This window comes from Enhydra lutris, unplaced genomic scaffold (genome assembly GCF_002288905.1).
Source record: "Enhydra lutris kenyoni isolate GAN:26980312 unplaced genomic scaffold, ASM228890v2 scaffoldscaffold41, whole genome shotgun sequence".
NCBI lineage: Eukaryota > Metazoa > Chordata > Mammalia > Carnivora > Mustelidae > Enhydra > Enhydra lutris.
The window spans coordinates 1,696,784-1,722,024 of NW_019154125.1; the positions used below are offsets into that span (position 1 = coordinate 1,696,784).

The 25,241-nt window shown below is 38.5% G+C and overlaps 1 protein-coding gene across 1 annotated transcript in view; it reads left to right on the forward strand.

Moving 5' to 3' along the window:
• Nucleotides 1-6,280: 6,280 nt before the first annotated feature.
• The window catches only part of LOC111155366 (phosphodiesterase 7A), a 112,214-nt gene continuing 93,253 nt past the window's right edge, over nucleotides 6,281-25,241 (forward strand). The window contains exon 1 of the mRNA XM_022515510.1: nucleotides 6,281-7,389. Within this exon, the coding sequence (XP_022371218.1) occupies nucleotides 7,252-7,389 (138 nt within the window). The 5' untranslated portion in view covers nucleotides 6,281-7,251. The remainder of the gene's footprint in view (nucleotides 7,390-25,241) is intronic.

A 25,241-nucleotide genomic window follows, 5' to 3' on the forward strand; every position in this document is an offset into this window, starting at 1 on the left:
CACTTTCTGATTCTAAAACTTAACATGAAGCTATGGTAATTTAAAAAGCATGCTGTTGGCATAAAGACATATACGCCAATGGGATAGAATAGCTAGCCCAGAAATAAACCTCACATGCATGATTAAATGGTTTTTGAGAAGAGTGCCAAGACCATTCAGTGAGGAAAGGACAGTCTTCTCAACAAGTGGTGCTTGGAAAACTAGATATCCGCATGTGAATGAATACGGCTGGACTCTTTCTTACACCATACATAAAAATTAACTCAAAATGGTTCAAAGACCTAAATGTAATTATAAAATACTTAGAACAAAACATAAGGGAGAAGTTTCATAACTTTGGATTTGGCTATGATTTCTTGGATGTAACACCAAAAGCACAAGCAGCAAAAATAAGAAAAGATAAACTAGATCTCTTCAAAATTCAATACTTTGGGGCATCAGATATTATCAAAAGGGAATGAAAAGATCACCCAAAGATTGAAAGGAACTATTTAAAAATTGCATATTTGATAAGCAATTAATATACAGAGCATACAAAGAACTCCTAAAATGCAGCAACAAATAACTCAATTCAAAAATAGGGAAAGGATTTGAATAGACTCTTCCCCAAAGAAAATATAAAAATGGCTAATAAGCACATGAAAAAATGCTTAACATCACTAATCATTAGGGAAATGTAAATCAGGATCACAAAAAATACCCCTTTTTTATCCATTAGAATGGCTATTATTGAAAAACAGAATACATGTGTTGGATATGATGTGAAGAAGTTGAAACTTTGTGCATTCCTGATGGGATTATAAAATGGTACAGCTGATGTGGAAAACAGTATGCCTATTTTCCTGTATCCCCTAAACTTAAATATAGAATTTCCATATGATCCAGCAATTGCACTTCTGGATATACATCTAAAAGAATTGAAAGCAGGAACTCACACAGATATTTATATACTCATGTTCACAGTAGCACTATTCACAGTACCCAAAAGGTAGAAACAACCCAAATGTCTATTGACAGATGTATAAGGTGCATGTATAAATACACACACACACACACACACACACTGAAATATTACTCAGTCTTAAAAAGGAATGAAATTCTGTTACATGATACAATATGGATAAACCTTGGAGACATTATGCTAAGTGAAATAAGGAAGACATAATGGGACAAATATTGTATGATTCTACTTATATAAGGTACTTATATAAGGTACCTAGAATAGTCAAATTCATAGAGATGAAAAGTGAAATAGTGATTAAGGGCCTGGTGGAGGAGGAAGTGGTGAATTGTTGTTTAGCAGGTGCAGGTGCAAAAATTCCCAAAATTTCATCATTTTGGGAATGATGGAAATCTCTGGAGGTGGGTAGTGATGATGGTTGCACAATGTGAATGTAGTTAATGTCACTGACTTCTATACTTAAAAATGGTTAAAATTATAAATAAATTTTATTTTGTGTATGTCTAACCACAATAAAAAAAAATGAGAGTGGGTGGGGCTCAAGACAAGAGAGGTCTATGTAAGGAATCCATACTGCCTTATTAGCTTCTGTGTCACTTGGGCCATATGACCCAGCAGGTATGGTACTGAAGTGTTTGTGATAGGCTAGTGATACCATATGAAGCTTTTAATAATCCTCTATAATTAAATCTTATGCAAGCTTTTAGGATTGGGGAGCAAAGTTATGTCACCTTCTTTATATAACTATTGGCTTTTTGGGAAATTGTTTTACTACTGGGCCCTAGTAGAAACTGAATGCTTGACCATGAGTGATCAAATTACCTTGTGACCTGAGCAGCCTATAATATACTAAATGTATTCTGAAACACCAAGCCATAAAGTTGGTTGTGCCCAGCAGTATTCCATCATTAAGCAGTGGTACACATGAGATCAGGCTCAAGCAACCTCAAGTAAATTGTATGAACAAGTGGCCCAGTTGTCCATCATCTCTGCTATTACTACATTTCCTCCTCCCTCTCAACTTTCATCCAAGGCATCATGGTAAGCCCCCTGTGTCTCCTATTGAGTAACAGAAGAGAAATATTTGGGATTGATTTGCAGATGGTTCTGTATTCTATGGTGTGGAAGTAGATAGCTACAGCGCTATAGCCACTTTTGGGGGGTGGTCCTGAAGGTGATGAAGGGAAATACTACAATTGGGAGAGCTTGGATCAGTACACCTGGTTGTACATTTTGTCTGAAAAGAGAGATCACTAGGTGTATGGGTCATTCTAATTCACGGCCAGTATCTGACTGACGGGCTGGTCTGGAACTCGGAAGGAACATGATTGGAAAATTGATGACAAAGAGGTTGGGGAAAGGGGTATATGTAGATAGATTGAATGGGACAGAGTGTGAAGATATTTGTGGCTCATGTGATCCCAAAGAGCAATCTCAATAGAGGATGATCATAATAATCAGGTAGATAAGTGATACATTCTGTGTATGTCTCAGCCTTTACCCCCATTTATCCCTGGTCCTGCTCAACGGACTCATGAACAAAGTGGCCATGATGCCATGATACAAGTTAGATGTGGGCTCAGCAGCATGGATTTCTACTTAACAAGGCCAGTCTGACGACAGCTATTGCTAAGTGCCCAAATTGCTAAGAGCGGAGTCTAAGATCAAGCTTCCATTTCCTAGGTGTCAGCCATCCATGAGTTGTATTGAATCTGGCTACTTTCATTATGAAAGGGACAGACCTTTTTTCTCACTGAATAAATAGATACTTCTTCTGGAAATGAATTTCCTTCCCGCTTGCAATGCTTCTATCAAAGCCACCGTGTATGGACTTATGAAATGTCTTAGTCACAATTGTGTTATTCTACACAGCACTGCTTTTATTTTTTTTAAGATTTTATTTATTTATTTATTTGACAGAAATCACAAGTAGGCAGAGAGGCAGGCAGAGAGAGGGTGAAGCAGGCTCCCTGCTGAGCAGAGAGCCCAACGGGGGGCTGGATCCCAGGACCCTGAGACCATGACCTGAGCCAAGGGCAGAGGCTTTAACCCACTGAGCCACCCAGGTGCCCCCTACACAGCATTACTTTTAACAAAGAAACTCATTTTACAACAAATAAAGGCAGCAATGGGTTCATGCTCATATAATTCACTGGTCATATGTTGCCTATTACCCTGAAGTTGTGGCTTAATAGGATGATTGGCCGGCCTTTATCTTTTTTTCTTCTGATAAAATTTTACTTTTAACCATTAATAAGTGTACAGTTCGGTGGCATTAAGACATTTACGATGTTTTGTAGCCATCATCACTATCTAGTTCCAAAACATTTTCATCACCCCAAAAGGAAATCTTGTACCCATTAAGCAGTCACTCCTCATTCCTTCCTCTCCCCAGTCCCTGGTAACTACTAATTGGCTTTCTGTCTCTATGGTTTGCCTTTTCTGGATAATTTATATGAACGAAATCATACGATATGCAGCCTTTTGCACCTGGCTTCTTCACTTAGAATGTTTTCAAGGTTCGTCCCTGTTGCAGAGTTGAAATAGCCTTTGGCAGACTCAATAATCCCTCCATCTAAATTGTGATATCTTTTGTAGCTAGGATAATGTTCTCCAAATTTTGGCTTGTGTTCTAAATCTAAATATATATCCATGGTCCAGGAATCAAGAGATGGGAGTAGAAGTGGATCTTTTACCCCTAGTGAGTCACATGCAGACTTTTGCTTCCAATTCCTGCAACTTCGGGTTTTGTTTCTCCAGAGGTCTTACTTCTCAAAGAGCGTTTCTACCAGGGTACACAGCAAGAGCTCAATCTGTAAACTGAGATTGCCACTTGGCCATTTGGGGCTCCTCGTGCGATTTAACCAACATGCAAAAAAGGGGGTTACTCTACTGCCTGGAGTGATTGATCCTGTTAAACTGATCTTTAGTTGCTACTACGTGGGAATGTGCCTGGAATGCAGGAGATTCTTTGGGGGTGTCTCTTCGTATTCCCATACTCTGTAATATGAATTAATGGAAAAGCACAACAACCCATCTGAAGTAGAACCTCTAATGGTCTAGATATTTCAGGAATAAAAATTTGGGTTGCCCCATAAATGAAGGTACTATTATCAGCTGAGATGCTTATTGAAGGTGAAGGGATATTTAAAAAGGTAATGGGGAAAAAAGCAAATAGTCATAAATAGTAATTATGATTATGTTGCCAGTTGCAGTTACAAGGACTATAATAGTTGTGAGCATTTCCCCTCATTTTGATATGAATATATTTGTGTATATTTTAACTAATCCCCCCCCATCTCCCTAGGATGTGTTGATAGTGGATAAGTTTACATCTTAGTATTTAAGTTACAGGATATCAAAGTGGTAATATGACTCATCAAGAAGAGGGATGAACATCATTCAAAGATTCTATCCTCTTTTAGGGAGGGAGGGAGCTATTTTGGGTTGTATGAGAGATAGTTGTATCATATGGACATAAGTATGATTTTACTATGGTCCTTATTTGATAATTAAATGTGGTTAAAAGAAGTGTGTATGGATGTCAAATTGACAAGAGTTCAGACTGGGTTAGTTTGCCCTAGCAACTTAGCTAAATCGGAACTACATTTCCCTGAATTCTCTCGTTTTTAGGGTTTTGGTTGGCCACAACAGAAATTTGCAAGAGATTTGGGAAGTGGAAGTGAAGCACCAGCCATTAGACTTGGTAGGACCATGCGGGTTCCCAAGCACTGCAGTTTGCACATGACCTGCAGTTTTGCAATATGTGTGTGTGTGTGTACATATATATACGTATACATACATAATATATATATATATATGTATATAGATATATATATATTCTCCTATTGGTCTTGTGTTTCTGGATAACACTGACTGTATGCTCCCCAGTACAGTAAACAACACTGAGAACAACTGACATTCTGGTCTTGAGATACTGTATGGTGTGGTGGAAATGCATGGTTCTGAAATCACACAGAACAGAGTTTGATGGCACAGATTACATATGTGGCTATTGTGTGGTTTAAGTTAAATGTTTTATGTAGAATACCTGTCATGGCTCACAGTGGGTGCATAATGCTAGCTCCCCTCTCTGCTGAAGAGAGAAGCATTGTTTAGTTAGTGCCCTGAGTCTTATCAAATGATTTAATGGAACTGAGTCTCCTAGATGTTACTAAATGTGATAGTTACTTGAAGCATATACGGTTTGATGTTACACTAATACCACCTTCTGGGTGCTTAAATGTACAGAGAATTCAAACATTACTTGGTTAGTTCTGCCATTTATCCGTGTAAGATCTAGGACAAGTTATGTTTCCCTAAGCCCAGTTTCAGTTTAGATTCTATTATCTCGTAGAGTTTTTGTCAGAATAAGAGTGTTTAGCTTAATCCTAAGCATACAGCAGATGCTCAATATCTCTACTAGATGTTGTGGGAGTAATGAGGGTTTCAAAGATGAGTGGGTCAGTGTTGCTTTAGAGAGCTTACCATCTAATGAAGACAACATCCGTGAAACCATAGTGGAAGTTATATTTCTTTTAATAGTAGAGAACAGACAAATAGACAACCATTGAAGAGGTAGAATGTTTTAGGTGATGTAAAAGAAACATGCCGTGGAAAGATTACAAAAGGTCTTGCAGACTTTTGATTTATGGAATCATGAGCATTTCATATCTGATGTCATCAGTAATGGCTATGCAGTACTTTCAAAGATCTACCACCCTGCCAATGGCTAGGCATTGCAAATAAGTGGAAGGATGGGTGCCCTGAGAGCAGAGCCGAATCCTTCTGCCAGCAGGAAAAAGCTTGTTCAGGCTGACATCCCCGGGGGCTGGAATGCATTTGAAACAATGGGCCGAAACTGAAAAGCTTTGATAGTTTGGGGAGAAATGTAACAAAATGAACCTGCAAATGACATATTCAGTTTACAAACCAGGTCAAGTCCTCTTTACCAGCTTTCTAAAAATCAAAGCTAACAAAGAAAAACACTTTTGGTAAAAGGTCATGCAGGCTTTTCCCTTTGTCTTCTCAGTATCATCCTTTCTTTCTCATTTTTTCCAGAGCATACTCTCACTTCTTCTTTCTCAGTCTCGGTGTTTCCCCTCCACCCTTTCACCCCCTACTCACTCCCGTATTCTCCGCACCCCTTTTCTTCCCTCGGCCCGGGGCAGCCCTGGGGCCCGCACCTGCCTGGGGAGAGTCCCAGCCTGGCCCCGCCAAGGGACTGACAGTGACGTAGCGGGGAGGACGGGGCCCGCGCGGCCCGCTGACGTCACTGCCGCAGCGGTCCCCACCGAAGCCCAAGAATGGGAATTCAAGGAGGGAAGCACAGCGGTGACCCCGCGGTTAAGGCTGAGCGCTGCAAGTGCGCGGCATGCTTTAGGTTTCTCGGGTCAGAAGGCCCGAATATCTCTTGTAGCGCAGGCTGAGCCCACTTCACACCCTCAGCGCACTCGAAAACAAGAGTTTCGCGATAAGGGGAATGTCCCCACACGGTGGGGCCTCGTGCGCACGCGCCTTGGGTGGAGGACAGATAGAGGAGAGCTAGGGGGAGCTGGCGGTTGATTTTGGTGGGGGAGGAGGGAGGGCGGCGTGTGGCGAGAGAGGACAGTGACCGAGTTTAGCGTGCAGAACTGGAGAAAGGCGGTTTACCCACTCCGCCGCTAGTCCGTCTCCCCCGGCGCTGCGGTGGCGCGGGGCCTGCGGCGCGGCGTCGTGACGTCACGGTGGCGGCGGCCGTGGTTGGCGCACCGTCCGCGGCTGCAAAGTGTGAATTACGCCGGGCTCGCGCCGGCTGCGGAGTGAAGTCAGGCTCCGGGGGAGGGGAGGGGCTGGACGGTGGTGGCGGCCCGAGCTGGTGGCTGGTCCCAAGCCCCGCGCGCCTTGGGTCTCGCCGCTGGCTCCGGCAGTCTTTTCTTGCACCGCTTTCTTCTGTCCTTGCTCCGCTCCTGCTCTGCCTTCCCCGGACCCGCTCTTCTCAGCCGAAGAACCCCTGGGCGGCAGGGTTCCCCCTCCGACTTTGCCTGTGCTGCCCCCGCTTGCACCCCGGAGCCGGGCGCGCGCCGGTCCTCGTAACTGTCGCCGCGGCCGCCGCAGCGTCTTCCCGCCGGCGGCCCGGGCGGAGTGTTGGGGTGGGGAAGGCGTGAGTGCGGCTTCCCGGCCCGGGGTCGGCGGCCGCCGGCCCTGCCCCCGCCTCGGCCCGGCGCCCCCGAGCCGCGGCCCCTTCCCAGCGCAGGGGCCGGCAGCCGTGGCTGGGCGGGCGCCGCGCGGGGGCAGGGCGGGCGTATTCAATGGAAGTATGTTACCAGCTGCCGGTGCTGCCCCTGGACAGGCCGGTCCCCCAGCACGTCCTCAGCCGCCGAGGAGCCATCAGCTTCAGCTCCAGCTCCGCGCTCTTCGGCTGCCCCAATCCCCGGCAACTCTCACAGGTAATTGCCGCCGCCGCCGCCGCCGGGGACCCACACTTGGGGGCTTCTCTCTTTTGTTTCCCTCTTCCCACCCGGCTTCACCTTCGCGACACCCTCAGTCTCCTAGCCATTTACCTCAGACCCAACATTGTCCATTGTTGGGGATTTCTAGGCTGGCCTCTTGGTTCGAGAGCCTTCTCTTTTATCCTCGAGCTTTGCACACTAAGTCCCCCGGCCTTCTCTGATTTCCTCCCCGCGCCCAACCCGGGTGGGTTTTGGGAGCCCTTCAGACCTTCTCCAGGGCCGCCCCCTCCGTGCTCAGCGGTTTAAGCTTCGGGAATGACCGTTTTCCTCCCTTTCTCGAAGTCTGGATCTCGAAGTCGGGCCTCTCTAACCTTAGTTGTGGCCGCGGGCACACCTGTCCCCCTCCCCCCCATGCACACACCTGTGCAGCGTATGCGCCTCGCCTCCCCCCTGCTCCCGCGCGCCCCGTGGCGTTCGGATGGTCCTGCGGTTCTCTGAACAATAGGCCAATTCCTCGTCGCTGTTCCCCAGCCCCTTCTATTCCGTGGATGGACCTTAAGTGCTCGCAAAGAAACAGGAATCGGGAGTGCTTCCCCGAAGAGCTTCGGTTTCTGCAAAGTTGATAAACAGGCATCAGTTTTGTTTTTAATTTGATAAGGAGATTTTAGGAGAGAAACTACTAATGAGCACTCACAGGGAGACTTTATTTTGAATGGTCCAATACCAGTCGCTCCTGAGAATTTCGGTTTTCTTCTTTGGTGATGCTGTTGGCCCAACTCCTTAGTTCTGGGTGATTTTGATTGCCAGGTTTAAAATAGGCAAAAACAATTTTGTTTACATTTGAACCAAGTACCCTGCATTTCTCCTGCCAGAATGTTACCTGTTCGTGATCAGTTTTTAATTCGAATATATTTGTTTTTCCTCTTGGTTAGTATCTTTTATGAAGCATATTTTCTCTCCACTTGTAATTATCTTGAGCCGGGTCTATGTGTATGTATATATATATGTTTAAACCCGTAGTGTGGATAGCACCTGGTAGAGATTTTGCTTATGATAGGTGAGTCCAGTAAATATTTGTCATTTGCTTCTTTGCCTGAATGGTAGAGAAAGCAAGAGACCATCTGGATTTCTCTGTAAATTGTTTTTATTTGAAATGAGACTTATTTCACAGGACAAGATGGTATGCTAATGAGGTCAGAGCCAAATTTGTGGTTACTATAGTAGTTTAAATAATATTACATTGTTATTTTGAAAGTTAGGTCCATCTCTGCCTTTATAGTACTTAAGCTTAAAGCATTTTCAGGTTTCAAAATTAATGTTGAAGAAATGTTAATGCATTGCTGGAAAAGGTTTTTAATGTAATTTTTTTCACTTCACAATATTATTTAACTTTCTCAGATCACAGGCACATAACTAATACCCATTTCCAGATCAATATAAATAATAAGGATGATAAGTAGTTTTTTATAATATAATAAAATACCAATAAAGTTACTTGTGCTCCCTGAGGAGAAAATGAATGAGAAAGGAGATTCCAAGAGCATTTAAATAAGCCTCATACCAGGGTTTTACCTGTTGTCATAATTAATCCTCAGAGACCAATTTGAAGCCCTGCTCCTTCTTGACTCATTTCCTAGCCTTGGGTTTAAATGGGTAATGGAATTTTAAAACTATGGTTGTGGCAGATAAAGCAAATATTGTAGATTTACACCATATTTTACTAATTCCTAAAGCTTAAAAAAAAGTAAAAAAACTATACCCCAAAGTGAAATATATAGGAACTTACGAAAATTTGGACAGAAGGTTTCTTGAATTATAACATTTTTTCTAAACATTGTTGCCCAGCATTAAAATGATGTTAAACTTACCATGCGCTGAAATGGGTGTATTTATCATTACCAAGACTTAGACTGTTTATCATTACCAAGACTCATGTTGCTAGTGATTTATCTAGGGCTAGATGGGAATGTGTAATAGAAAAAAAAAAGAAAATTTGGGAATCTTATTCAGAGCTTTATACAATAAATGTTTGATTAAATCAAAACCGTTGAATTTTCAGTTCCTAAGTCTAAAGGTACAAAATTTTTAAAAAGCTGAGGTGGTTTGGTAGTTTCATTTAATACTTAAAAAAAGAAAACAAAAAAAAACCCTCCAAACCTGGCTTTCTTTTTTTTTTTTAGGTGCTACGAAATTATTTTTCTGAATCCATTTTAGAATATGTTCAAAACTGGCAATCTTTTCAGTTCTTCAGTTTCACCGTACCACTGGAGACTATCTCCTAGTAGGTACTTAATACTTATTGGATGAGTGAATAAGTAATGAAGTTACCTCCGACTGGGCATCAATTTTAAATATGAAAACAATGTAAGGACTTTTATCAAGGTATAGCACTCCTTTATCCCAAACCTGGTTTGGAACTTGTAACTGCAGACTTCAAAAAGATTCAGGAAATAAGCAGAAGACTGAGCAATCAAAATATAGATTTGATGATCCTCTCAAAGCCTGTGTGTTTTAGGTAAAGTTCTGACAAACTTGTGTTGCAAGCAACGAAAATTTAAAGGGGTTGGAGGCTGCTAGAATCAGTTTCTCACTGATACTGGCAAAAGTTGACAGCGGACACACCAAAGCTGGAGATCAGAAGAAAAACTCTTCAAAGCCAGCAACTTTTAAAAGGGAACCCTGGGGACATATACTTTAGGAGCTTGAGTGTTATACAACCCAATAATTATTAGTCAAAATAATACTTAATTGAATCTGCTTTTAAAAATGGAAAGATTCCCACTTTAAAAAGTCTCCATGCCAAACCAGTGTTGGTGCTTAAATGGGTAAGGGTGAGTTGTCTGAAAAATTCATTTCTGTGGAATACCAACTAACTCTCCCAAGAATGCCAAGTAAATGAGGCATTAACTTTTTGTTTTAAACCAGGTCATGTACTACTTTCTCAAAAGGTTAATATGAGTTCTTTGAATTATTTGAAAAATCAGAATAATAAGAGAAGCTTGTTTTTGCCATTTTAGGGTATCTGTTGTTGATAACTGATATTAAAGTTATCCAAGATTTTTTATCCAAGATTTTATCCAAGGTTTTTTCTTGGAGAATAAAGTTATTACTTAGGTAAAATATTGTGAGAGCAGAACTTGTCTTGCTTGGGGTGCCTGGGTAGCTCAGTCGGTTAAGCATCTGCCTTGGACTAGACTAGGTCATGATCTCAGGGTCCTGGGACCAAGTCCCAGGCTCTCTGCTCAACAGGGAGTCTGCTTCTCCCTCTCACTCTCCTTCTCTCTCTCAAATACATTTTAAAAACTTTAAAAAAGAAGAAATTGTCTAGTTCACTACGGTGTCCATAGTGCTTTGCATAGGTAAGTACTTAGTAAGTGTGGAAGCTGACTTAGTGTATTGATGACATGCCAAAGCACTGTGCCTGTGATTATTTTAGTCAGATTTTCTATGCACTGGAGAGAAATATTATTTCGGTTAGAAATTTGTGATCTAATTTTTAAAATTTTTTTATCATAAATTGATGGTATGTATTATTGAACAAAATATTAGGGTCTCTTTCCTGAAGACATTATCTTTTTAGAGCAGTTTTAAGTTCACAGCACAATCGAGTGCAAGGTAAAGAGATCTCCCATACACTTTCTGGCCTGGTACATGCATAGCCTCCCCCATTATTAGCATCCCCCATCAGAGTAATACATTTGTTAAAATTGCTGAACCTACTTTGCCTCATCATTACCCCCCTGAGTCCATAGTTTACATTAGGGTTCCTTCTTGGTGTCTTTTTCTCCTTTTTTTTAAATACAGAAACTATTCCATAAATATTTACAAAACACCTTCTGAGAATGAGATTCCTTGTATTGAGTACTAAGAATAATGCAAAGAATTAGTAATTGAAAAAAAAAGAAATGACTTGTGAGCCTGCCAACCTAACCACGTTTTTCTTTGATGCATTATGTTCCTTATACATAAACATTTTTTACTTACAGTATACATCTCTGTTGTCTTTAGCAATGTTCTTAGTATATGACAAATTTTCAAGTTTCTAGATGTGCCAGAACAGTTCAAAGTCCCTTGGATAAAAGTTGGTTCTTAAAGAAGCCTACAGGATTATGTTGGGGAAAATGGTATGATGATATGTGACATAATTTTTATTTTGGAGTTATCAAGGCATAATGAGACTACAGGAAGGTAAACCCAAATTTCCTGAATAAATCAGGGGAAGCCTCACATAGTAGTTGAGGCTTAGGCCAAAGCCTGAAGATTATGTAGATGTTTCTAGATAAGTGGGTGCATGTTGTGGGGGCGGTTAGAGGATGGTCCGGGAAATTGTGTAGGGCAGCACTATCCAACAGAACTTTTTGTGATGATGGAAAGTTTCTCTGGAGTATCCAGTGTAGTAGTCACTATCCATATATACCTAGATAAGCACTTGAAATGTGGCTAGTCTGAGGAGCGAATTGCAAATTTAGTTTTATTTAAATAGCTACATATGGCTAGTGGCTACTATGCTGTCAGAGATCAGCATGGTTTTATGTATATTTAATGATCATTAGTGGTGATGTCATGTTGATCTATGAGTACCACATTATCTGAATGTTGAACGTTAGAGCTATTTCAGGTCTTGATGTTGTACACAAAACCTTAACACCTTCGTACATGTTTGATAAAATCTTTAGAATGGTATCACTGGGTTGGGTCAAGAAGTAAGAACATTTTTTGGCTTTCTAGAATCCTCTGTCCTTTTACAATACTAAGATAAATGATTATCACTCTTTCATCACCAATCATAGATTACTAGATTATAATATTATATAATTAGTAAGAATTTTATGAATGTTTTATAAACATTTATAGAAATGTTCTTCTATGTTAGATGCACCATGGTTTGCTGAGTTTGTTTCAACTTAGACTAAGCAATAATATACACTTTCCGAAGTGTTTCTGTGCATTTACATTTCCTTTTTGTCAGATTTCATTTGCATGTCTTGTGCTTGTTTGTAAGGACTGTTATACATCTAATGTCAGTTTGTAATAGTGCATTATTCCAAATTACTGTTACCATAGTAGTTCCCTCTTCACAAATCTACATTCAGAAGCCAGTACACAGGAAATAATGTGAACAGTCAGTGGGACGTCCTGGGATGGTTCATTTGCTGAGAACTTCCTCCCTATCAACTCCCAAAACACTTGTGTTGGGATCTTGGTTTCATTTTTCTATTTTCAGAAATTTTTCTTACTTTGATTTAAATTTAATAGTATCATATTTTGGCTTTTACTTCTGAAGCAATATATATCTATGCTATAATTCAAATATATGTTCAAACATAATATTAATGTAAATTTATAGTGTATTTGGAGTGTTGTTCTGATTGAGGAGTAGGGTGTTCAAATTGCTAGTTTATAAGTTGTCATCAGGAACACGTTTAGTCTGTGGGATGTGATTGGAAGAGGTTTTAGACCTATGCCCAGGTTTTGTTGCCTTGTTGCTATGCTTAGAGTTCCATCAGCTGTACATACTCTCTATTTAACAATTCTTTTTAAAACACAAATGTCCTGCAAAAGGTAAAATATTAAGCCTTTTCAGGGAGTTAGGAAGCGTAGGGAACTCACTGGATGGAAAGGAGAGGTACCATCCATTCTCTTTGGGGCAATTTGATAAGATGTCAGCTTATACTTTAAGTTTCAACCATTCTTTCCTTCCTTTTTTTTTTTTTTTTTTTTTTTTTTCCTTTTCTTTTCATGAAGGACTAGAGTAATTTTAGAGAACTAACTTCTTTCTAGTGATGGGTATAGAGACAAGTTTGGAAAGAGAAGAGCTGAAGAAAAAGGAAGTTGATAAAGAGTAGCTTAATTCAGATTTTTGCCTGGGACCATTGATACCCATTTAGTTGGACTAAAGACACTTAGGAAATTTAGGTGATAAAAGAATTCTCATTGCATGAAGATCTTAAGGAATTCAATTTTCTGTACGAAAGACTGTGTGTTTGTATTTATATAAAATCTAAATTTGTTAGAAGTACCTTGACTAAATGTCTTTAAAATCTGGGCATTCTTACATTCCCTTTGGCCAAAGGGAATTCCCGAGAACGTCAACAATTAATTTTTAATCTTCTAATTTAGAAACAACTTAAAACTTTTTTATTCTACAGATTGCTCATATCTTGTTTAATTTGAATTGAGAGAAAATTGTTTATTCTTTCCCATATTTAAGTAGCCTGTTCTTGCCTAAACACAATATAGACTTTGTTGATTTTTTATATTGTTGTTAAAAATGTCTTTCAAAGGTTACTCACAAATAAATGATACTTTCATGTATTTGCATTCAGGTATACTATATGAGGTAGTAGTATATGAGGAAAGGAACCAAAACATTTGTAGATGAGCTTTTGAAGCTTGCAGAGCTTCATTTTGGCTGCTGGCAAGTTCCCTTCCTAATGGATCTGGGCCAGTGATCAGAAGTTTCTCCTGCTTGTAATTTTGAGTAGGAATTTTGGATTACTGCTCCATGCCTCCACCTACTGGTAGGGAGGGCTCTTCATTTTCTGAAGATGATGGCAAGAGGAGGAGAGGATGAAAGCAGGGCAGGGAGAATTGGGGGAAGAAGATGAATTGTTAATTGGCTAAGTTTCAGCCAACCCTCTCTCTCATCTGCGTTTCGGGTAGACCAAGCTTGAGCTCAGGACCATGTGAAGTACTTGACAAATGGTGCTTAATAAAGGTGCAGTACTCTTGTTTTAGTGATAATTGTTTCTATTTATTGAGTACCTCACATGCCAGATACTGTAATTGATGTATTTAATCTTTACAAAAACTCTATGTAAGTGCTGTTACTCCCATTTTTACCTTTTTTCCCAAGGAGTAAATTGACCTTAGACACAATACATTATTTGCCCAAGGCATCACAAGAACTTTGAGAAAGTCCTCTCATGTTTCACACCCTTACTTTGTATCCTAGTCTGCCTCCATGAAGGTGAGTAGAATGTAGTTAGTCTTTATGTTTAATGATTATAGATTTTTGTTGGCTCATAGATGTGGATAAAGAAAACACATTTGATGGTTTGAGGTGATTATTTGAAGTGATAACCTTTATTTTGGTTGTTTCAAATCATATCTGGATTTTGTTCTAGTTGCCACTTTCTAGGAGGACATGACTAAGTTAAATCATACTCTGAAGATATTTACCAAGGTGATGAAGTGATATCAAAGCACACTGTTTGATATGTGAATGAAGAAATTGGAGACATTAATTTGGAAAAGGGAAGCCTTAGAATTTGGGCCAAGAACTTGGGGGTGGAGGTGGAAGAGTGGTTGGTAAAAGATGGTAGAGCATTGCTCTCTTCCAGTATGTGAATTACTACCATGTGAATGAGAAAAAGGAGGGAAGGGTTAAGATTTTGAATGGTTATATGTTCTTGATTGCTATACCCTGTTCTACTTGGTGAGGGCAGTTGCTAATATATCAGAGAAGATACAAGCTTAAAGTCATCCCTTGTCCAAGGTAACACAACTAGATAGTAGAAATGGATTAAGCTCTGGGGGCCCTAAAGACTATGTATTCTCCTCTTCCTTTTATGACACGAGAAAAGGATGTTACTGTAGAGAGTAGAATAAGACTAATAGGTAGAAACAATAGGGACATAGATCTTGTGTTTAATCACCTAATAATTAAACGCAAACTAAAAGAAAGATAAAATAAATATATTACATGAAGATTACAAAATGCCAGTAGGATATAAATTGTAAATTTGCTGAAAAGTAATTGAGCAGTTGAATAAAAAAATTAATACATTGCCTTCACTTTTAATACCGATCATCTATAGTTTGTCCCAATTTTGTTTAAAACTAAATAACAAAATGTATACATATCTATACACCATGCATACTCACAAAAAAAGAAAAATAAAGGCATAGGTATCCCCAGATGCTAACTGAAGCCATCTCTGGATATTTAACTATAACTTACTTTTACCTTTTAGTTTAGAATTTTGTGTAATTTTACCAATGTCCTTCTTTTAGCATGAATCTTCTTTTTAATCACAATAATCCTAGAAAAAGTGAAACAAGTTGTATTTGAGTCCAGATCTCTGACAGAGATGTCCAGAGAGAGAACAGGCTACTTCATGAGATTATAAATTGAGATAGCAGTTTGAAAGATATGGTCAAGGGGATTGACTCTTCTGGTTCCTTCCAACTTCATGATTCTGTAATTTCTTTGGCTAACTCAATTATGCACATTACAGGTAATTTTGTATAGCTCTGACAATTATAAAGTAGTTTCACTCTCCATGGGAGTTGTTGAGAAGTAAATTTAAGTGTAATTATTGTTAGAAAAACAAAGCTAGAGGTATCACAGTTCCAGATTTCAAGTTATACTACAAAGCTGTAGTAATCAAAACAGTAAGGTACTGGCACAAAAATAGATCACTGGAACAGAGAATAAACGCCTGAAATAAACTCTTGATTATATAGTCAACTAATCTATGACAAAGGAGGCAAGAATATGGGGAAAAGACTAAGACTTTTAAATAGATGGTGCTGGGAACACTGGATAACTACATGTAAAAGAATAAAACTAGACTACGTTTTAACACTATACACAAAAATAATCAAAATGGATTAAAGACCTAAATGTAAGACCAGAAACCATAAAAATCCTAGAAGACAACATAGGCAGTAATCTCTTCAACATCAGTTGTAGCAGCATTTTCCTAGATATGTCTCCTTAGGACAATGGAAACAAAAACAAAAATAAACTGTTGAGAATCATCAAAATAAGCTGTTGCCCAGTGAAGGAAACCATCAGTAAAACAAAAAGGCAACCTACTGAATAGGAGAAGATATTTGCAAATTATATCTATGATAAGTGGTTAATATCCAAGATATATAAAGAACTTATACAACTCATCACCAAAAAAAATCCAATTAGGAAATGGGCAAAGGACCTAAATAGACATTTTTTCCAAAGAAGACATGTAGATGGCCAACAGACACATGAAAAGATGCTTAACATTACTCATCATTAGGGAAATGCAAATCAAAACTAATGAGAGATCACCATACACCTGTCAGAAAGGCTAAAATCAAAATGACGAGAAATAAGTTTTGGCAAGGGTGTGGAGAAAAAATTCCTGTGCACTGTTAGTGAAATGTAAATTTAAGTAGCCACTGTAGAAAACAGTATGGAGGTTCCTTGAAAAATTAAAAATAGAAATGCCATATGATCTGGTATTTCCACTACTTGATATTTACCCAAAGAAAAAAAAAGCACTAATTTGAAAAGGTTTATGTTTCTTATATCATTAGTTACAATAACCAAGATATGGAAGCAGCCTAAGTGTCCACTGATAGACAAATGGATAAGGAAGATGTGTGTGTGCATGCCTGCGCATGCACGCGCAAGCGCGTACGCATGCGCACACACACACACACACACGCGCGCGCGCGCGCACACACACACACACACACACTGGAATATTGCTTAGCCATAAAAAAGGATGAGATCATGCCATTTGAGACAACATGGATGGACCTAGAGGATATAATGCCGAGTGAAATAAGTCAGAGAAAGACAAATACTGTATGATTTCACTCAAGTGAAATCTTTTTATAAAAAAAGAATAAACAAAAAGTAGAATCAGACATAAATACAGAGAACAAATTGGTGGTTGCCATAGGGGAGGTGAGTGAGGGGTTGGGCAAAATGGGCAGTAGGAGTCGAAGATACAGGTTTTCAGTTATGGAATGAAGAATTCACAGGAATAAAAGGCATAGCATAAGGAATATAGTCACTGATATTGTAATAGGGATGTTTGGGAGCAGATGGTAGCTACACTTGTTGTGAGCACCGCATAATGTATAATGTTGTTAAATCACTATGTTATGCACCTGAAACTAACATTGTGTGTCAACTATACTAAAAAAAAAAAAAAAGCATAGTTACTGTTTTGAAGAGCTATTTGATGATAGCCCATGAGGAGACGCTAAACAATGACCATGGCACAAGGACTAGAAAGTTAGGAGTTAGGACCTAGGAACTGGTTTGATGTGGGAAGTAATAATAAAAAAAAATTCCTACTTTTTTTAGTCTGGGAGACCAGGTAGATCATGAAGCTAATAACAAAATACAGATAGGAAGAGGAGACAGGTTTTGTTTTTCTTTGGGGGGTGCAGGGGGGAAGAGATAATACATTTACTTTGAGTATATTGAGTTCAAGTATCTGAGGAGTATCCAGGTGGGGATATCCAGTAGGCAATATCTTAGGAAGGTTAGGACAAATGATACGTTCTAACTTTCACTATCAGGGTTTTTTGCTCAAGTACCCCCTTCAAAGAACTGGAAAAACAAACACAAAACTATAAACCTTCTCACATATTAAGAATTTTTCCTTTAGGGGTGCCTGGGTGGCTTAGTTGAGCATCTGAATGTTGATCTCACCCCAGGTCTTGGATCTCAGGGTCATGGGTTTAAGCCTCATGTTGGGTTCCATGCTGGTTGTGGAGCCTACTTAAACAAACAAACAAACAAAACAACCTTTCCTCTAAGTTTCAGTATTTGTAAATGATATAATTTTTGGTGTATTACTTAAATCACTATTTAAAATACATCCAGGGAGTTTTTGACAACTTGATACTTTCCACATCTATTTAAAAAAATATGTGAACAATATCTTAATTTTAACAGTCAGAATTTTTATATTTATTTTTCTTTTGAACTCACTTCTATTTTTCTGTCACTACATATTTTATACTTGGCAGCATTGTACCAATCACACTATCATACTTTTCTACAATTAAAGTAAGTAAATTCATGAATTTAGCGAATGGGAATAAAAAATGTTTTGTATTAATTGTCACCCAGTTCTTCTGAGTTCTGTGCAAAAACAATTATAATTAAAAACATTGAAACTTTCCTAAGTTTGGGGTGCCTAGGTGGCTAAGTCAGTTAACCATCTGGTTTTGGCTTAGGTCATGATATTAGGGTCCTGGGATTGAGTCCTGCATGTGGGGATTCTTCTTCCTCTCCCTTTGCCCCTCTCCCTGCTCATGCTTTCTCTCTGTTTCTCAAATAAGTAAAAACTTAAATTGCTATTCTTCCTTTTTTACTTTAATAGTGAAACTATTGAGAAATCTCATGAATAAAAAGTGCTTTATATTAGCAATATCACCCATTCTTCCAAGTTGACAATGAGGTGATTGATCAAAATTATTTTTAATACTTTGTCAGGTAGCAACTACATTTGGTTTAACTTCTGTATTCATGGAAGTCAGAATTGGTGACCCCTTTACTTGGGGAAAAAAAAAAAAAAAAAAAAAGGATACCCCAGTCTGTAAAGTCATTAACTTTCTTGCCATGGATAGAGCTGTTAGACATGGGTGGAGCTGTTAGACAACAGCTCCAGAGTAAGTATAGGGAAGCGTTGAGTGTTGCAGGTTCCTTTGTGAGGTGGTAGAGGAGTAGGGATGAAAGGGGAGTGGAGGTAAATAAAAACTGCTATTCTGGATTAGCGGAATGGTTCTAGAAAATTGTATATATGGAAGTTGAGAGCTGAGAAATTAATTTCTTTGAAACTTTCCATGCTCTTGTACTTCTAAGGGCTATACATGCATGCCCCAGTTTGCAGACACTCGTTTTCTATATTCCACCTTGTTATTATCTTCTGGTTGTATTTTACCATTTTCCACAGGCATATAGAAATAATATTTCATACATCAAATTTTTTCCCCATGGTATATGCTTACTTCTAATCTCGGTCTTCATGCTTAATCACTCTAGGACTTCTTTGGAAATGGAATCAGGATATTAATGCTTGAAAGGAATCCTGTAAGTCATTTTAAAGATTTGATGGTTGAGATTCAGAAAGGTTAAGTGATTTCTCCAAGATCCCACAATTTAGACAGTGGAGAAATTAGAGTTTTAAAATTAGTTCTTCCCAACTTTGTTGCTTCTCTCACTATATCCCCTACTTCCTTGTGAAAGGATTGACCTTTGAATTTCCTTAAATATCAGTCTTTCTTTACTGAACATTATTCTTTGAATAGCAACTATGTATAATCCAGTGATTATGTAAACAAATCAGAGTACAAACACATTCAGTTTAAAACATATGTGAGTTATTTCTTAAAACTTAGTAAGAGATAAAGCCAAACCATTATTGGAAGTGTAATGGGCCAGTTGGGAAGATACCGTTTGATTTGTTGAAATGAGAGTTATATACAACAGGAATAATCTTTTATAAAGAAAGATGTATTTCACATATACTTTAAAAATTAAGAATAAAATTTTTTTTACATTGAGGAATAAAATAATATTCCTGTTATACAAATTGCTCACTCTATATAGCCTTTTATATATGAAATGGTGGGTGATGGAATTTTTTGATAATTTTTTTACTTCATTTTACTTTTTTCATTGAACTCTTTATAGTGGACATTTTAATAAAATTTTAAGAAAAACAGTGAAGCTATTCCAGATAGCAGACCTTTTTTAAAGACTTAATTTTTTTAGAGCAGTTTTAAAGTCACAGTAAATTTAAGAGGAATGTACAGAGATTTTCCACATGCCTCCAGCCCCAACACATTTATAGTCTTCTCCAACTTTATCAACACCCTCCACCAGACAGCTACATCTGTAACAATTGATGAACGTACATTGATATAATCATGCAAAATCCATACTATATGTTAGGGTTCACTCTCGGTGTTGTACATTCTATGAGTCATATAGTCATATATATCATATATGTCATATAGTTGGATATAGTTGGATTCATATAGTCACCAGCCTTTTCAGATTGGCTTCTTTCACTTAATAACATGCATTTAAGGTTCTTCCCATTTTTTTGTTTTTTTGTTTTGTTTTGTTCTGTTTTTTTAATGGCCTGATAGCTCAGTTCTTTTTAGCACTGTTTGTTGTCTGGTTGTACCACAGTCTTTCCATTCACCTACTAAAGGACATCTTGATTGCTTCTAAATTTTGGCACTCAGGAGTAAAACTGCCACAAACCACTGTGTGCAGATAACTTACTGGAATTTTGATTGGAATTGCATTGAAACTAGATCAAGTTTGGAAGAACTGACGTTTTGACAATGTTAAGTCTTCCCATCCATGAATGTGCAGTAACTCTCCATTTATTTAGTTCCTCTTTTATTCATCTGAGTTTTGTTATTTTCTCATAGATCTTGTGCATTTTTTGTTAGATATATGCTTATGTATTTCATTTTTGGAAGTGATAATGTAAATGGTATTGTGTTTTAAATTTTTAATTTCACTTTTTCATTCTGGTATACAGGAAAGAAGTTGGTTTTGTGTATTAACCTTGTATCCTTTAACCTTGCCATAGCATTCATTTGTTCCAGGTGGGTTTTTTTCCCTATTCTTACAAATTTTCTATGTAGACAGTCATGAGATCTGTGAACAAAGACAGTTTTATGTCTTCCAATCTCTACCGTGTTCCCTTTTTTTTTTTTGTCTTACTACATTAGCTAGGATATCCAGTGTGACATTGAAAAGGAGGAGGGAAAGGAAATAACCTTTACCTTGTTCCTAAAGGATTCTTTTAACAGAGCAAGAAGATTTACAGGGAAAAAGAAAAAAAAAAAACCTATAGGAAAATATAAGACTACTCATTAGAAAATTGGTAGAACACTCATCTCCTGGAAGAAATACAAATATAGGAAAACATGTTTAGCTTTGGTAGTAATAAAGGAAATGCAGGAAGAAAGAATGAAAGAAAGAAAGAGTATTTTTGGTGGGGGGAATCATATTTTCATATTGGCAAAGACTGGCAAAACCCAGTGTTAGCAGGGTCTGAGAAAAATGGCTTATTCTTATATAAAGAACTAGGAGCATCATTTGATTCAGCATTTTGGGAAGGCAGTAGATCTTTACAAGTCCAAATTTTAAGTGTGAATACTACCCTTTTTGTAGTCATGGAATTTGTCTAAAGGGGTAGTTGCAAAAATTTGCTAAAACAAATGCACAGAAATTTTTTTGGTAACAATTTGTAACACTGGAATGATGGGTATTTAGATTATTCTAGTGCTCATCAGTGTGGTGGTTGGTTAGAATATGTTGTTTTAATTCAGCATAAAATTCTATCCAGTAAAGTGATGCCATATATCCATATTTGTCTTGGAAAGGTATGCATAACGATTTGGGAAAAAGACTTCCTGCAGAGTAACGTGTATTAGCCTGTTTATGTAACTTTCTGCATAACATCTGAGTTTTATAAATAAAAATATGAAGGATATTATATACACCAATGTATGCATACATACAAGTCTGATGGGTTGGTCAGCAAAATGTTAACAGTGACTATCTTTGGGACTGGGACTTCTGGTGATTTTTACTATCTTTGTACTCGTGAAATTTTTTTTTTAAGATTTTTTCTTTATTTAACAGAGAGAGTGAGAGAGGGAACATAAGCAAGGGGAGTGGGAGAGGGAGAAGCAGGCTCCCCACTGAGCAGGGAGCCTGATGTATGGCTTGATCCCAGGACTCTGGGATCGTGACCTGAGCTGAAGACAGACTCTTAATGACTGAACCACCCAGGTGCCTTGTGAATTTTTTTTAAGAGTAAAAATATATCACTTTTGTAATAGAAATCAGTAAAGCTTTTTTTAAAAAACTTACCATTAAGTGACACATCTGTTATGTAGAAATAATGAAGAAAGGTCTAGCTAGCTAATAATTCAATAAGTATAAATAGGTGGTTCAGAAGTGGGTTGTTCACTGGCACATAATAGGTATTCAAAGTGGTTTATTAAAATGGAAGTTTAGTGCTTTGATGTGTAGAGGAATACAGTGCATTTTTTTTTTTTTTAATTTGACAGAGAGAGATCACAAGTAGCAGAGAGGCAGGCAGAGAGAGAGAGAGGGAAGCAGGCTCCCTGCCGAGCAGAGAGCCCGATGTGGGACTCCATCTCAGGACCCTGAGATCATGACCTGAGCTGAAGGTAGCGGCTTAACCCACTGAGCCTCCCAGGCGCCCTACATTGCATTTTTAATGGGGAAATGAAGTAAGTTCGGTGGGAGATAGTTTACAAAAACTATTTTGCCTATTTCAGAACTGAAAAGTTAAGCTTTCTGCTATAGTTTAATTTATTCACATATTTAAGGGTCTCTATATTAGCATAACATATTTATAAAATGTAAAAAGTCATCAAGAAAATTTATGACCCAGAATCAGAACATTTATGTTAGAAGAGACTATAAAAATGAGTTTCCTCAACATACAGTTAAGTAAACTGAAACCACAGAGGTTTTAAAGGACACACAGAGGCAATATAGAAATCTCTTCTTTTGGGTGCCTGGGTGGCTCAGTGGGTTAAAGCCTCTGCCTTCAGCTCAGGTCATGATCCTGGGGTCCTGGGATCAAGCTGCACATCGGGCTCTCTGCTCAGCAGGGAGCCTGCTTCCCCCCCCCCCCACCCCTGCCCACCCCTCTGCCTGCCTCTCTGCCTATTTGTGATCTCTGTCTGTCAAATAAATAAATAAAATCTTAAAAAAAAAAATCTCTTCTGTTGAACATCCATTTTGGCTACTCAGTTTTTGCTTGAACATTTTTGGAATAAGATTACCACTTTATAAGGCAATCCATTGTGGTGTTGAATGGCGTAGTGGATTGAATAGTGTCCACCAGAAATTCATATCTACTTGGAACCTCAAAATGTAACCTTATTTGGAATAAGGATCTTTGCAGATATAATCAAGTTGAGGTCATATGGGATTAGGACAGGCCCTAAATCCAATGACTGATGTCTTTCTAAAAGAAAAGGATGCACAGAGACTGAGATACACACAGGGAAGACCATGTGAAGATAGAACAGATTGGAGTGATACAGTTTATAAGCCAGGAATGCAAAGGATTGCTGTGATACACCAGAAACTCCTAAGAGGCAAAGAAGGATTCTTCCCTAAAGCCTTCAGAGGTAACAAGCCCTTCCCGGCCAACACTTGATTTTGGACTTCAAGCCTGCAGAACTGAGAGAAAATAAGGTTCTTTTGTTCTAAGCCACAAAGTTTGTGTTATTTCAGTAGCCCTAGGAAATGACTACAGATGGCTTTGATTATTGTAAATGTGTTTGTTCGTCCTTTGAATTGGCAGACATTAATTGAGCACATTTATATGCCAGGTACTCTGCTAGGTGTATCAAAGAGAAATGAAACGTTTCCTGCCTTGGTTCTTGGAGCTTGGTCTAGTAGGAGGGATAGCTATGTAAATCTAAAATTGTAATACACTTTGATATATGTTCTCATTATGATAGTATATGAAGTTTAGTAGTGGCACAGTTGAGTTGGGAGAACCAGGGCAGGTTTTAGAAAGAGAAATCTTTGTACTGGTCTGAAAGAGTTTGAAAGATAGGTCTGAAAATCAGCCTCCATGGGAATTCTGTACGATTCCACCCCAACTCGTGCTGTCAATTCTGCCTAGTTCAAGGCATGTTTGGCCTGCTGTCATAGCATCCTGTCTCTAGAATTCTCTCTCCACAGATCTGTTGAAGTAATTTTTTCAATGCAGTCAGCTCATGCCACTCTGCTGAAACATCAGTGGGTTCTTACCACAGTGAAAATAAAACCCAAACTCCTTTTCATGCTGTGGCCCCATGTAATCTCACATCTGCTAACTTTTCAGTTCCCTCTTCCACAGTGGGCTTTTTGCTGTGAACACGTCAGGTTTGTTCCCATCTTTGACTTCGCTCTTGTTCTCCTCTCAGTCTCAAGATCTTGTCATGGCTTTTTGTCCTTCCAGTCGCAGCCCATTCTGCAGAGCAGTCTTCTCTGACCACCCTATTTAAAACATCACCCCATCCCCCAGCTCTCCTCTTACCTTGTTTTATTTGTGGCGCACACCACTAACTTGATTCATTTGTCTGTCTCCGCCTCCCACCCCCACCTGACTCCCCACCCCTGCTACCACAGAATGTGTGGTCAGGAAGCAGGGATCTTGTTTACTCTGTTCAGTGCAGTGTCCCTAGTGTGCAACACACAGGAAATGTTCAATACAGAAGACTGAAGAAAAATTTACTCTTTTAGTCTCATGCTATCGTGTCAGATCATATGTCACCATAACTCTTTCTGGGATGAATCCCAAATTGTATTCCTGTAATTTCATTTTATAGTCCCACCTACTCCCTCCCCTTAAAATTCCACCTTCATCTTTATACCCTTTCTGAGCTGCCCACTGTGGTATGAAACTATCTTAATCTCTAAATTTATGTAATCTTATTTAAGAATTCTCTGAAGTTTAGAAAACTTGCCCAAAGTAACACAATGTAAATGGTGTTTCTAGGATTTGAACTTAGATCTGTCGTTGACTAGAGCTCCTCTCTGCTGTGCTTTAGTTGGGGGCTGAATGCTTTTGGTGAGGGGGAGGTAAAAATCAAGGATTAGAATAGGAGCCCTCTCTTACTTGAACTAGAAATAGCAGATACTTACTTGTTTGAGAGGATCTGAGTGATACTTGTTAAAAGGAATTCTAAAAAGAACTTGAATTTTGGAAGGGTTAAATTTAATACATGCTTATTATTTAAACAGAATATACCAAAAAAAAAAAAAAAAAGGAAAGTAAACACAACCTGTAGCCCTACCACCCAGGGATAAACACTGTTAACATTTTAGAACACTTTCATCCAATCATTTTCTGTACAGAAATAAAATATTGTGATGTAATTTTCATATACAAATTTTTCTCCAAATTTTGAAATAATTTCCTAATGTAATTGCTAGATCAGAGCATACTGTCAGATTTCCTTTCCAGAAAGGTGATGATATCAATTTATATTTCTGTGAACAGTATGTGAGTGCCTTTTCATACCTTGCTAATATTTTTAGTTTCCATTTCTTAGAT